The sequence below is a fragment of the Manis javanica genome, chromosome 8 (assembly GCF_040802235.1).
Source record: "Manis javanica isolate MJ-LG chromosome 8, MJ_LKY, whole genome shotgun sequence".
In the NCBI taxonomy this organism is placed as follows: Eukaryota; Metazoa; Chordata; class Mammalia; order Pholidota; family Manidae; genus Manis; species Manis javanica.
Window position 1 is genome coordinate 30,165,374 of NC_133163.1, and position 15,718 is coordinate 30,181,091.

The 15,718-nt window shown below is 33.3% G+C and overlaps 1 protein-coding gene across 4 annotated transcripts in view; it reads right to left on the reverse strand.

Moving 5' to 3' along the window:
• The window catches only part of PCNX1 (pecanex 1), a 288,523-nt gene that overhangs the window by 78,847 nt on the left and 193,958 nt on the right, over positions 1-15,718 (reverse strand). For all 4 annotated transcript variants that reach the window (XM_073242202.1, XM_073242203.1, XM_073242204.1 and 1 more), the window contains 8 exons: positions 15,228-15,378; positions 13,180-13,321; positions 12,058-12,235; positions 9,299-9,407; positions 8,418-8,547; positions 6,005-6,063; positions 4,014-4,229; positions 1,576-1,829 (listed from right to left, as the gene is read on the reverse strand). In XM_073242202.1, coding sequence (XP_073098303.1) covers positions 1,576-1,829; positions 4,014-4,229; positions 6,005-6,063; positions 8,418-8,547; positions 9,299-9,407; positions 12,058-12,235; positions 13,180-13,321; positions 15,228-15,378 — 1,239 coding nt within the window. The remainder of the gene's footprint in view (positions 1-1,575; positions 1,830-4,013; positions 4,230-6,004; positions 6,064-8,417; positions 8,548-9,298; positions 9,408-12,057; positions 12,236-13,179; positions 13,322-15,227; positions 15,379-15,718) is intronic.

Below are 15,718 nucleotides of genomic sequence, written 5' to 3' on the forward strand. Positions count from 1 at the left end.
TAAAAATATAACTCAGATGTTCCTGGATGAAAAAGTTTATTTAATACTTTTAAAATCACAACAAAAAATTCAGCAAGGCAACTTCAAAACTGTTCTACTCTGTTGATTTTAGAGCTTTTGAATTTAGGATATTTTAAAAGAGGTGGAAAAACTTCACTATGGTACATTTATTTTGAGAAATTTCTCAGAGAAATCTATTAAACCATCTTGTGATCCTTGATCAAATTATAGAAATGTAATAGCAAAGCAAAAGAAATATACATATTTAGAACTAGAGACAGAAAATGCCAAACACACATACACAGTTGTAAAATTAATCTGTTTAGCTTCCTGAGGATGCATTTAACCAAACAGTAAACAAAAGATTCAAGATTCAACCCCATCAGCACAAATAAGGTGTCTCACAGAGGTAGTAACACAAGATGTGGAAAATTCAGACATGGGTCATTAAAATTTATAAAAATAGGCTTACTTATAAGCCCCCAAATCAAAACATTGATGTAATTTTGTAAAATCTTTAGCAAATATAGAATACCTGTGCAGTAAATAACTAACCTTGACCAAAGAGAGGTTTAGTCTTTGCCCTTGTGTCTTGAAGGTAACCCCTAGTCCCTTGGAATGTTCTACCTGCTAAGAGAGTCTTTGTTCACCCAGGGGCTTAGAGCCATGACCTCTGGAGGAGCTGGAGACTAAGCCTGGCCGCATGGATGGTCAACCACATCTAAATGACTGTACTCCAATTAAAACTCCACACCAAGGCTCAGGAGAGCTTCCTTGGCTGGCAACAGTCTATGAGTATTGTCACATGTCGTTGCTGGGAGTAAAGGCGCTGTCCACATAACTCCACCAGGAGAGGACAACTGGAAGCTCATGCCTTGGTGTCTCTGGACTCTGTTCTCTGTGCCTCTTCCCATGGCTGATTTTAACCTCTACCCTTCCACAGCAATGAAACTCAACCACGAGTATAACAGCTTTGCTGAGTTTTATAAGACCTTCTAGCAAATTAATGAGCCTGAGAGTGGCCTTGGGGACCCCGAAATTGTAGTTGGTGTTGCACATGGGAATGACACTCCCAAGATTTGGGGGTCTCCCAAATCTTGCAATACTTCTCTCCAGTTTGTTAAAGCAGTATAAAGCAAATGGTTAAAAGCAAGGGCTTAACAGTCAGAGAGGCCTGGATTTTAAATCTGTAACTCCACTTACTAATTAGAGGACTTGGGGCAAGTTAACTTCTGATCCTTATTTATTTATAAAACAGGAATGTACTATTCCTTTAGAGAATTAGGTAACATACACGTATATATGTATGCATGTGTGTGTATTCCTTAACATAATGCCTAAAACCACAAACTGTGAGCTAAAAACAGTAGCTATTACCATTAATGAACCAATGGAATAATCCCACTGAAAAAAGAAATACCAAGACCTTGGTGGGTATGTTTTACTGACTTTACTAAATATTACAGTATTTAAAACATGACTTTGAAACAAAGCTCTCCCTTCAAAAAGAAAAAAACAACTTTTCCAAGAAGAGCCTGTAATTATCAGAAGACCTAAGTAGGCACACACTCTTACCTTGACATAGTAAGTGGTGAGTACTTTCCGAAGATCAAAGACTTGAAGCATAGATGCAGCACTATTGTCAGTGATGCTATAACCTTCTAGAATATACTTAGTGACTATCACTTCCCAAGCTAGCCAGCGCTGACTAAATGCAGCGTTAAATGAAAGCACATGAGGAATATGGCCAGGTTCACAACAGCAAAATCCTTCATCTTCCTCAACGCCCTCAGTAATGGCCTCCACTTCCCGTTGTTGACAGTAAGTACCTTTAAAAAGACAGAGAGAGATGGAAACCACTACAAAGGGGGTGGGGGTGGGGGGAAATGAAGGGGAAAAAAACGAATGCTTCAAAGACACAAGAAATTTATAAAAAAGACATTTTTATAGCTATTTGAAAGTATGTGATTGATTTGCCTTAGAATGTGCATTATCCTGCAGCAAGATCCAGAAAGAAATCCAGGTGTACTACATATTAATCTCCTGCAGAATCGCGATGTGCACTAACAGATCAAAAGACTCTCAGAATTTGTGCAGTGAAGTAACCTTCTTGATTTTGATGTATGGATTCCAAACTTTTCAAGTTTGGGTTTACAACTGCATTCATATCAAATGAAGGCCAGATGAGTAAAGGTCCATCTTGTGAAGGTTTGAGTTAATTCAGTAAGAGTGTAATAAGAAAGTCATAGGGCATACAATACAGACAGACATACAGAACTCAACAGAATCTGAGCTCTATTTACCAGTGTCATGTCTATGCTGCAAGCAAAAATATTATACACATCCTGCTTGTTTGGCTATACAACATAACAGCTCAGTATAATTTAATCTTAAAGACAAGATACTTATCAACAGGCATTCTCTACATTAGTATCATTGAAGTAAAAATACAAAATCAGATTAAATATAGTAAGACCCACAGCAATCTAGGGCTAATAAAATGTCTGCCACATTCACGTTGACTTTTCTTTTGTTCTATGGTCTTGCTTCCTTTTAAATTTATAAATTCCTTATATTACACAGAGGACTATATAGGGATTATATTCAATTTTACAAAGGCACATATTTAAATTACATTAATATGTATTAAATATGTGAAAATAATAAGTGGGGCTCCACAACATTTTTCCTTTAAAAAGAATATATACACCATCCTTGTTTGAAAAGCACTGGTTTGAGAGAGCCTAGATGAGCTAGGGTTGAACAGCATTGGGTAAGACTCTGAAAGAGATGGAACTAAGGTCTTGGACTCCTGATGGAGAGGCAGAAACAAACCATAAAACAAGGATAGAAAATTTTGATAGATCTACAGAGAGAATGGATTATAAATAGATTACAAATGAATAATAAACATCAACATTTACTGCCTTAATCTGAGTATCACACATGCAAAATCTTATTGCCAGTGAATGGAGCAACTTTAGAGAAGCACTTGCTCCATTTACAAAGACATTATATAACAGGCCTTCTGATTCAATGCCACAGTGATAATAAAGCTATAGCATATAGGTCTGAACTGATCCTATATTTAGCCAAAGGCTTCTCTCTTATTTCAAAAACATGCAGGTCACTTCTTAGAATCAATCAAAATATGGCTTGATGCTCCCTCTCTGAAACCTCCCAAGCCCACAAGCTCCCTAGAATGGAAAGATGCATTAATAGGACTTTCTTAGTTTCTCTAAAACAAGTGTCTTTTCATGCTTATAAGATACTCAAATTCAGCCATTATAATATATATATATATATATATATATATATATATATATATATATACACACACACACCAAGTTGATGTTTCTTAAATGTGTGGTTTTCTACATAGCAATAACTTTATTGGTCAGTACATAAAATTGCTGCAGGCTGGTGGGGGAATAGGCAGTAACTGCTTAATGGGTTTTATTTTGGGGTGATAAAAACGCTTTGGAACTAAACAGAGGTGGTAGTTGCACAACATTGTGAATGTACTAAATGCCACTGATTTGTTCACTTAAAAGTTGTTAATTTGATGTTATATGAATTTCACCTCAATAAAAAAAACTATTGAAAACAAAGGCATGGCATCTATATGAAAGTAACTGAGGTAGCTACTCTCTGCTTCACACAAAAACAGCCTTCTATGCTGCCAGCCATCTAACAAGTATGTGCAACTGGTAACAAAGAGAGACTGTCAAGAGAGCAAGCATGGAGCAACAGAAATTCAACATCACCAGGAAAATAAGTCAATTATACACTAGTGATACTAGCCTTACATATATAGCACACCACAAAAATGATTCTTCTCTGATGGTGAAATTTGGAAAAATACCTGATCATTACTTCTCAACAACTATTCTCATTCCACAATTCCAAAGAGTAAGGATCTAATTTTATTATGAATTTTTATTTGAGATGGAAACACATAAAACTTAGATGTCACAGGAGTACACTATAGAAACAGAAGATGAGTATCTTACCTCTGAATTCAAGTCCCCGCAGCTGGAAAGTGACCAGACCATTGCCTATCTCTATAAGGTGAACTAAGGCATTGAGGTAGTCAGAGGCAAGAATGAAACAGTCCCCTGTACTGTAGTTTCCCCACCGTCCCAGGAGCAAATCACCACAGAGACTGTGTTGTAGGGATCTGGTCAAATGTTCATAAAAGATGGAATTCAGATTATTGTCATCTGATCCTATAATAAGGGATTAAAGAAAATGTTAACTTTTACCATAAGTCCTCTTTAGATCAACAAATAGGATTGTTAAAAATACTTCATTAATATATAAATTTTTTATTTTTTTGACAAGGAAAATAATATACATACCCTTACAATTTTTATATAAAAATGAAAAATAAGATTAAAGAGAAAAGTTTCAGAACTTAGAGTTAGAAGTCACATAACCTCTCTAAATCTCTGGTTCCCATTCAAAAAATGTGATGACCGGATTAGATGAAACCTAGGGTCTCTTTCAACTCTTTAATAATGCAAGATATTTTCTATCAGTATTCAATTATTCATTGAATCAAACCTTATGATTAAAACCATGCAAGAGAAATGGAAAAGATAAAATAAATTCAGAACTAGAACACAAAGAAAAACTGATAAAGGAAGTGGATAAAATAATACAAGATTTGAACAAACAAGACAGTCCAAAGCAAAGAGAACTTGGTCAGTCAAAAAAAGGCTACATACTGAGATGACTAAAACTAGCTTAACAGAAATAACTGGACATAACAGAAACAGCAGCAAACAATCCAGAAAATTTACCAGCAACATCCTTTAAGAAAAAAATTAGGATAAGACATCAGCTAACAAATAAAATGACCACCTTTAGAAGTAACCTATCCAAAGCAGTAATCTGTAAAGGGATGCATGAAGGACAGTATTGGAGAATGGCAAAATATACAAAGCGTTCAATTATTTTAAACTCAGCCTAACTAAAAAATAAAATAATGAAAGGGGAACTCCAGACTCTAACTTCAATAAAATGACTGTATCTAATGCTCTGCCTATCCATTACAAAAGTGTGTGCTTTAGTTCAGGACGTGGTCTTTTTCACTTGTAGGATCAGCACCATGAGAATTCCAAGGCCCTTACAAAGATATATTAGTGCTGAAATGTTTTGTCTATCAGAATGTGATAATGACAGTTATCAACTACTAGCACTTCTTAACCCAAATTTGTAATGATGAATCAATCTGATTATTATAATTTAGTTTCTCACATAGAGCATTTGAAGGAATCTGCCAGTCAAATGGATAAATATATGGCAGTCTATTTGGGAGTGATATATATTTTAGTAAATTAATTGAAATTCTGGTTGAAAAATTAATCACTTATGGCTGGATTTGTGAGATTCACCCTCCCTATGCCAGATAATTGATGGGTGGGCCAACAAAAGGATGTTCCCCAAATGACAGAACTAAGGATTAGACATTAGATAACAGTCCACCACCAAAACGCTACCCACTGAAGCCCCCTTGAGTGGCTATTTACCCCCTACGATGTGATATCTCTATATACAATAAACTAAATAAATAATTACCTAAACATTCAGAGAATCAAACGTATTAATAATACACATATTGGTCAGATTGTACACTCATCAATAACCTGACCAGTTTTACCTTAACTGTGTTTTTAAAACTATGGTTATACTTTATAGTTTTTAGATTTTTTCACATAGGTTTATATTTTTTAAACCCATGTAAGAAAAATCTTTGAGTGGCATTTTTGATTCCTATCAGCATTCTTAATATTTATTTTTTAAAAGATGGGTATATACATGAATGATACTCTAATTCATATATACTTTCCTAATGTAAAACAAAATAAAGCAAAGGATATCTGGTTTTTTAAAAATTGACCACTTGGAACCCATAGAGGATTTCCAACAAGTTGGGAGTGAAATATATAAATACCAAATCCTTTAGACTTGATCCTTTACTCACAAATAGAGATATTACCTGGATTTCTATCAAGCTGGGAAGCCAATCTGGTATTTGAATGATCCACTCGTTTTGTGCTGAGGAGGGCAAAATAAAACATTTTTAGTACATTTTTATATTTGAAAAATGTATAACAATTAAAAGGGAGAAACTATATGATATAGATGAAACAAATACTACCACTTTATGAGTATCTCTGAGAAAAACCTATGAGCGTATTGATAAAACTCCTTAGTGGCATAATTTTAGGGTTAAGGTTTTTTTTTTTTTACTGAGACCTCCATAATACATAAATAAAATGGTTATTTCCTAGCTGATGTTTCACTGAACTGTGTGGAAAGGCACTGAGTTTAATGTAAAAAAAACAAAAAAAATGAACACAGCGTACAGGTCTTAAAAATACACAGGGCATGAAACATTCTTTGCAAGGGGAAGTTAGTTCTATTAATGCCCAGGGTACAGTGTTCTTCAGAAGAGGGCTCCCAAAATGTGATCCACAGAAACTGGAAGAGGGAACTTAAGACTCCTTCAGGAAGTTTTCCAGATCAAAACTGTTTTCATAATACTGAACTGTTACTTGCTTTTTTTACTGTGTTGACTACTGCATTGGTGGTACCAAAGCAATGGGGGTAAGATGGCTGGGGCTTTAACATGAACCAAGGCAGCACCACCAAATGGTACTATTATTCACTGCCACACACGCACAGGAAAAAATACCAAAATTCATGAGAATGCTGCCAATAATAACATTCAAGTTTTCAAGCAAATTTCAGAATTTTGGAAAATACAGTATCTACCATCATAAGTTTAATAGCTTCCCAATACTTTGAGATTGGTAGTGATGTGAAAGAATACATTTTTTAATACTATAAATAAATGTGTCAAAATTTGCAAGACCTACATTTCCTAGTGAACCAATATTTTTTAAATAGTCATAAATGATGTTAGAAGATAATACATGGATAAAAGATTCAAAATAAAATTCACAGATAGGGTTTTAGATTCCATACTGCCATTGATCTTTAAGAAACAACTATTTGTCAATTTAGATCAAAGAATACCCATACTTCTCTGAAAAGGCTATTAAATACTTATTTCCTTTCACTTATGTCTCTGTGAAGCCAGATTTTCTTCATATACTTCAATCAAAACAACATATTGCAACAACAGGTTGAAAGCAGAGCAGATATGCAAATCTAGCTATCTTATATTAAGCCAGACATTAAAGAAATTTATGAAACTATAAAAATGATACTCTTCCAACTTATTTTTTAGTGGGATGGAAAATATAGTTATTTTCATTATAAAAATATTATTTATATTAACATCTAATGGGTCAACTGTTATCTTTTAATTAACTATTAAACATTTAAAACTTTCCAAGTTTCATTTTCTCATACAGTAAATATTGGCAAATAAAACCTGTATCAACAAGAACTCCTTGGAGCTTCAATAATTTTTAAGACTGTAAAGGGGTTCTAAGATCAAAAAAATTTAAGGACCAATGCCAAAGACATTATTTTGAACTAAATTTTAGTTGGCCAAGAATAGGATATAAATAACACTGAAATTTAGCAAAAATGGAAATACCACATTTGATTTTAGACTAATGACCAGAGCAAAAATTTCAAATCCACAAGCTAGTTCATGTTTAAAAAGTGAGATGACTATTTTCACCTATAAAATGTCCCAATATGTGAAAGTGTAGACAGAAAAGCAACTATGGAGATGGCCATTAGAATTATAAATAGTACTGGGCTCTTCCTCAATGTATGTTAATACATATTGAAAGCCTTTAAAATGTTTAAACTCCATGAATCAGTAATTCTCTTCTCAAATATTTTTTCTTAAATCAAAAAAATAAAAAGATATTTGGTGAGATTACATATACAGACAGTTACTAGGCATCATATTAAACAGCCTGCCTAAGAGACTAAAACTAAATGAAGAAAACACTTTATGAACAAAGACAGTCATTGAAAATTTATCCTCATGAGAAAACAGAAATAACCTATGAAAAATTTAGCTGAAAATTTATCCTCATGAGAAAACAGAAATAACCTATGAAAAATTTAGTTCTAGAAACATTACTTCTAAGAAAACTGTAAGATAACTAATTTGGACTATACACACATTGCATAGTATAAAGTTTGAGGGTTTTATTAACATGGAATAATTCTAAGAAATATTTAAAGAAAAAAGGCAGAAAAATGAGTATATTCAACTAGAACTAAATTTTTAAAAATCTCATAAACACAAAGGTAGAGAAAATAAATAGTATTCATTGATTCTAATTTTAAGAATGTAAAATTTTAGCAAAATACCTCAGCAAAAAAATTACTAACCATTAATTAATTACTTTTAATATTGTCAATAGTTTTTCCTAGTAAGGATAACAAAAACTGACTTTCAAATAATTTATTTTACTTACTTATAGTCTCTCTCCCAGAATTTCACAGGTCGAACATATGAAGTGATGAATATTGCACTTCCCAGAAAGGGGTTTAGTGGAGTAGAAAAGAAGGCTGATATGGCAGCCTGAACAAACAACATGGCTGAATCTTGGGGAAAATGGTTAAGGACCTTAACATTCATCTAAGACACATGGACACACACACATACACACACACATTCACCTGAGCACATGTACACATACACACACAAATATACTGCAATTACAGAAATTAGAAAAATGAGGTCCATCAGAGGAATACAAGCTTGACATGATGCTTTAAAGGAAACCAAACAAATATTTGCTAATATATGTTTGGTAAAAGTCCATATATCACTCTTGGGTAAAGATACCTGGGTTTAATTTTCCAGAGGATTAAATTAAAATTTATAGATACAAAAAGTTTGCATGTCAACATCTACATGATCACTAACCTTTACTTTTATTTAGAAAGTTCTCTTAAATGATGAGGATATTCTGGACATAAAGTTTAATTATAATGTGATCGTGAAAAATGTTTTATATACTCGTTCTTTTAAAAGTATTTCTACACATATTTTGTATTTATTGAAAATTCCAGGATTTAATACTAACACATGCAAACACAAAATTTTAAATCAGAATTATTAAATTATGAAACCTTAATGTTTTTATATTAAGATGATTTATTATATTAACACAGATGTTAATATAAGCTAAATATTCAAAATCAATATAGGCATGGACTCAAAGGACTGAATTTTTGATAATTTATCACATAGTAACTTATACTCTTCACCTGTGAAAGGTTATGCCTACAAACCAACATTCTCATCAAGGATATAACTGCCCTTTATGTAAAACTTTTCTTAGAAGGATACGGGGCACTGCAAAGGGCTGAGCAAAAGCATGGAAGGCAGAACCCCATGTAATTTGCCATGGGGCAATGTAAGTGTACACAAACTGCAATTTATAAAGGAGTTCCCAAAGCTGTAGGAGGAAAAGAAAAACAATCAGTAAAAACCTTATCATCATATATTTGAATTAGAAAATGAAAGACTCCTAATACGTATTTTCTTCCTAATAGGGAAACGGCATTGAAATTACTTGCCATTTGTATAAAAGGAGAAGACATATCAACTGCCAAACACTGCACAGATTTTCAAGTAAATGCAGCTAGCTGATTTATGGATTTGTGTTTTGTCCATTTAAAAAATTCTTTGGCCTCTCCTAGCTACACTGGTACTACTATGAGCAAATCAAAGAAAGTCAGGAATTCTAGATGTCTATTAAGTTTAAATAATGCATATATATTTTTATCCTGAGACACATTTCTTCAAGTTTTAATGCTTTGGAAGCTGCGCTTTGGTTTAAATGCAATGTCAAAAGGAATCTGCTCAGAAGATTGGAGACTGATGAGAATTAGGCTTGAGATGGATTAATGATTGTAAAAAGAATCTGAAAGCAGCCAGGAGGGGATAAAGTTGCAATACAGTTGTCACTGCCTAAGAATTTAATAGTGCGTACTAGGCATCTATCTGTTAATGATCTCAGGTATTCTCATCAATGGATATACAATACACATTTTAGTCTTACTTAAATTAGGATCTGTTTTGTTGTGAATATGTCTTCAACACTGAAAGAGAATTACTATGTTTACCCAAGATTGCCTCTGCATGCTAGGCAATGCAAGACCCCAATTCTCAAAGCAAATCACAGAATCTTAAAAGCAAAAGGTTCTTCCGTGCCATCATTCAGGCACTGCCACATCATGTTTAAGTCATTTAGCTGATTTACAAATGAATCTGTTTAACTTCCAATTTAAAATTGAATCATAGCTTCAACCAATTAGGAAACACAGATGAACCCTTGCATTCTTTGCCATGACTCAAAATCATGCTGGCAATCCTTGGGGCTAATATGACCAGGATGACAGCAAGTAAAAGCAGCATGTATATTATCAAGATGCCTTTAAAAATTTTGCCTAAAAGCAGTGATTCAGAAAACTCTTCAGATTCTGAATGTGAAATGGACTGTACTCAATTTTAACTCTAATATTGAAGAAAAATTGATAGGCAATTACATGAATAAGTGGTTAGTGGATAAAAACATTTCTGTACATATTTACAGTAATTTTTTCTTAAAAGGTTATTGAACTGATGGTGTCTCTGACAAGGGTATCTTAAAATAAAAAATATATCTGAAGACATCCCCTGAATATTACTTGATTATCACTGTTAAATTCTATCCACTAACCATGTGAAATGCCGACTCCTTAAGGTCAGAGCTTTCTGTTTTGTTCACTGATGTGGTCTAAGCATCTAAAGCAGTTCTTGCATATGGTATGCTCTCAAAAACATTTTTAACAACTGAAAGTATTAAGAAAATTCAAACTAATGCAAGTTAAGTGTAGTTATTATTTCAAGGATTGTTTATAGTTTATATTTTACTGTAACTTTCACTTTTTCCAACCAATATAATAAGTTGCAATACAGTTTCTAATCTAAATATTTAGATATGTGAGAAATCATACTATTCTTTATACAAACAATTATCTGATTAACTTTCTGGCTTCCTTCTTTGATTAACCATGTTCCCTAGAAGAGAAATAAATAATAAAAATGCATACAAATCAGTGATTGAACAAATATGTCTAAGTATTTTAGAAGCCATTGGCACAATATGTAGCACAATATTTTGAAACTGACTGTCACTAAAACCTTGTGGAAATTAATGGCTTTCCATTTGTACTGTTCCCATCTTTGGTCAGACCTCTATCATATCTGAATTACTATCACAATCTCTGAAACTTTTCTCCATACCTTTAGGTTCTCTCTTTCCCATTTCATCCCAAATGTGGCTGACCAGGCTAACTTTCCTAAAATTGGGCTTTTACTGTGTTTTGTAGCTGCTCATATGCTTCAGCTCTCTGTAACCTATCAAATGGGATAATACATGTCAAAGTCCTTTGTATGGTCAGAGTTAACATGAAATCTAAGCTTTTTAAAATTTTTAAATTATCTTATTGCACAACCTAGTTCATTTAGAAAAGTAGTGGTATGGTTACACAAAATGATTCTTAAGAATGGGCAGCAGACCACCCAAATTTTACCATCTCACTTGTAAAGGACTACAAGCACCTATCTTATGGGTGGATAGCACATTTTAGAAGCATTCTGTAAGCTCCAGAGTATTCTGCAAGCATCCCCATTAAACTGCTCCCGCAGGGCTACACAACCCACAGACATACCCACTTCATTCAGCTTTCATGTTTTCTCCTCCCTCCATCTATGAAGCAGCTACAGGCTGGTTCAATTGCTACCATGTCTATTTCTAAAATTCTTCAAAATCAAACCCCCTTTTTGGAAGACACAAATATTTAAAAATACATACTTATTAGTATCTCTCTAATTTTTCCATAAAACTTATCTTATCTTCCTTCCTATAGTAAGAAATATGTCTTTCATGGATCACAGTGACTGGCACTGTTTAGGGCTTCTAATATGCTCCTAAATAACTGATTGATTAAAGAAAGGTATTACTTAAAAGATAATGATATGAATGAAATGCAAGTATAATTCTCACAAAATTAAGGAGACACTTTTTACAGACAGGGATACTCCTTTCAGCTATAAATTACCTTGCTGAAGAGTATGGACATGAAGAAGAGATCTAATAGCATGGTCTCTGAAAAAGCTTCATAGTCAATTTTGAAAAAGAGCACTGTAAAGATGACTGTGACATACTGATATGTAGGGCTGCTAAAAGAGGATCGTAGCAACTTCAGACCAGCAATGGTGATCATTAATGCACCAAACCTATAATATAAAGAAAGCAAAACTCATCAACCAATGACTGAACTTTAAAAAATATACTGACATCAGAAAAATCACCATTTACTAAGCATATAAAATTTAAACATTTTTGTGGCTATTTTTTTATTAAAATATCATTGATATACAATTTTATGAAGTCCTCACCTGCCCCCCACAATTGCAGTCACTGTTCATCAGTGTAGTAAGATGCTATAGAGTCATGACTTGGCTTCTCAGTGCTGTACTACTTTCCCCATGACCTACCTATATTGTGAGTGTGAATTATAGTGCCTATTAATCCCCTTCTCCCTCTCCACCCCCTCTCCTTTGGTAACCACTAGTTAAATTTTTAACTTTTAAAAATGATTTATATAGCTAAACAAATAACATCCTAAAATAACTTCTTATAATATTCCCTTTTAATAATATGTATTATGATCTTTTATATAAATAAGCATGTTAAGAAAATAAGTAACTACTGCCATTTTGACATGTGGTTCTCTAGTTCCTCCATATTTCTATTTCTTTAACATCAATAGCATTTGGCACATAAAAAACATATATTAATGCTTACCCAACAACACATACTTAACTCTAGCGGGTAGACCAATAGGATGACTCTATAGGCAATTGATCGCCTAGATGGTCTGATTTGTAGTACAAAAAAATAGCCATCCCCCAAACTCATCATCTAATATTAAAAATAACCTTTTTTAGTAAATGTGCTCTCATAAAATATCAGTTAACAACAAGATGTCTGCAGTAGTGATATGCCAAGAGCAGTAACAGATGTTCAGAAAAGGAAAGTAAGACAAAATTTCACCTGAATTTTTTAATCTCAGAGTGCCTTGACCCAAAGAGACTACGATTATTACTTGGTCAGTAACTTAAAACATTGCTGACAGCCCCCAGTAGTCAAACTCAGATTTAAGAAATATTGTACTTACTCTGCATCCAGTTTTTTTGGACTAGCAATTGTCTCTGCACTGCTACTAAGTTCGTTGAGAATAATCAATGGATAGATGATATTCTTCTCCACAAAAAGAAGCCACACATGAAGTTTCTCAAACCACATCATAGTGGCGGCATCTAATACGGCAATATAAGACAAGACCACATCAACTAATGTCTGAAATATTTTTGGCAATCTGATAAGAAAAATCTTAGAATTCAACGTCAGTCCTACCCCATAAAAAATGTAAAAAATCTAGTACTTCAACCGTCAGTCTATGAATTCTGAAACATATCTAACTTTGCAACTGAGATGTGGCTTAAATTTAGATGAATTTCATTTTAAACTTTAATTCCTGAAACCTCAATTTCTAACCATAACTTTTTCCATTTATGCCTATAACTTTGGAGAAAGGTTACTGGAGATTATTAGATTGTCTCTTTAACCAAAAAAGAAATGTGGTCTATTAAAATATCTATTTTCAAAATCCTAAAATACACACACACACGAGATATATCTCAGGACAGATATGAAAGTATGGTATGTTTTGGATTCACACACTTCGTAAGAGTCATCTTCATTGCCAGTAATATTGTTTCCAACATGTCAGTATTATTAATTTCACTGGGTAAAATACTAGGATAAACTGAAAGATTTAAGATCAGGCTCTCAGATTATCTGGAACCAGTGTCACCTGGCTTTAGGAAGTTCTCTAACGAATAATACTTTTCTTTCAGCTGCTAAAATCAGTATAATGGGTAAAAACATCAACTGTTCTAATACCTAGTATTTTCAGTAAGTCAAAAATGTTAGGTTAATTCAAAATTTGTAAAAATGTAGACAATGTTTTCTTAAGATCAAAATAAAGAAATATCAATTATTTAGTGAGGAGTACTCTTTAAAAACAGATATACTCAATATTATTTATCTGTGAAAGTAATACTAATAGTTCAAAACAAAAAAAATACATCATTCTAAATTATTTTCCTGATGGCAGAAGCTCTCGTATAGTTTTATGTCACTTTGCCATATTAGAAGAGCATGTATGTACCTTGTAAAACTTCACCAGCAGTACTATTACTGCAACCTACACATTAGTGTCTATTTAATTCTCTCTCCAAGATCAAACTGCTGATAAAGATTACAATAACATGATGCTTTATACGCAATTTTGCTAAAAGGCCCAGGAAATTTGCTTTGAGAATACAAAGTCAAACTTAGAATAGAAAGCTTTCAAAAGCTTCAGAGTTCTTTAAAAAAGTTAATTTCTCTCCAAACAATTGATGAATTTAGGCTTTATGGTAATTCACTATCTGAAGAAAAAAGCTAAGGAAAAAATGTTTACTTGTTTAATCACTGGCATGTAATAAATGATTTACATACATGTAAACTTTTATTATTTCTCTAAAATGAGGAAATAGAGTATATTATGGGACATGAGTCCTAAGATCAAGGACGAAATACTTACAACAAGAAAGAAAAGCCAGGGTTTAATGTGGTAAACAAGAAGTTGCCAAGAGGACTTGCCTTCTACCTCTTTTTCAGTCATTTTATACTTTATCCCAAATTTGAACAAGTAACAGCAATTGTAAATGTTTTAAAGTTCTCTTTACTTGACCAACTCTTTTACACCTTTCTCTGAGGGAACATATGTGTCTCTAGTGGAAACAGGAACAAAGACCTTTCTATTCTTCCTATACTTTGAGCTAAAAATGTTTCAAATAGAAGTTTTGAAGAGGATTGGGTTGTCTGCAGATGTCAAGGAAAACTGAGGGAAGAGAAGCCATAGATATACCCAGAAGGATTCATCAGAGAGGTCTGTAAAGAACAACACAGAGAAGGAAGAAGTTTTATTCTGTGGAAAGCTGGCATTATAGCATTGACATCTGTCCTTCAATGGAAATTAAGGCATCCTGCAAAAGGTTTGACTCATTACAGCTTCAAACTAAGTATAAGGGACACAGCCAAAGCTTAACTGTCATCTTTCAATAAAGAGAAAAAAATCCATAATCTTAAAAAGAAGCATGTTAATGAAATACTTACTTCGAACTTCATACTGATTATATTCCATTGTCTTCAGCAGAGGGAGAGAGAAACAGTGCCACGGTAGCTGTTTTCTGACTTGAGGCAGCACGTAATGGGTTACAAAACCCAGGAAGCCGACCAATGCATACAACACATACTTGAGAGCTGGCTAAAAGAATAAGGTTGAGAAAATTAGAAGTGACTATGAGACCCATAGGAGAACCTCTAATTAATTAGCTCAATAACAGCAAAGTCAATTTTAAAAGGCAAGAAACACTTGCCTACAGCTGACATGTCCATATTATGTAGTTTTTCTGATTAAATCAGCTATGCAAGTTAGTGGCTGCTTGTGTCTTACAGATATTTTAAAAACGCATTGACCACTTTCTTTGGGGTCTCACACTATCATATAATTAGAGAATAGCTTGATGTGTATCATTGCTATTTACTACAATAATATTGTATGTGACTTGTATTCCTTTTTGTGCCTTCACATGGTATCATTAGAA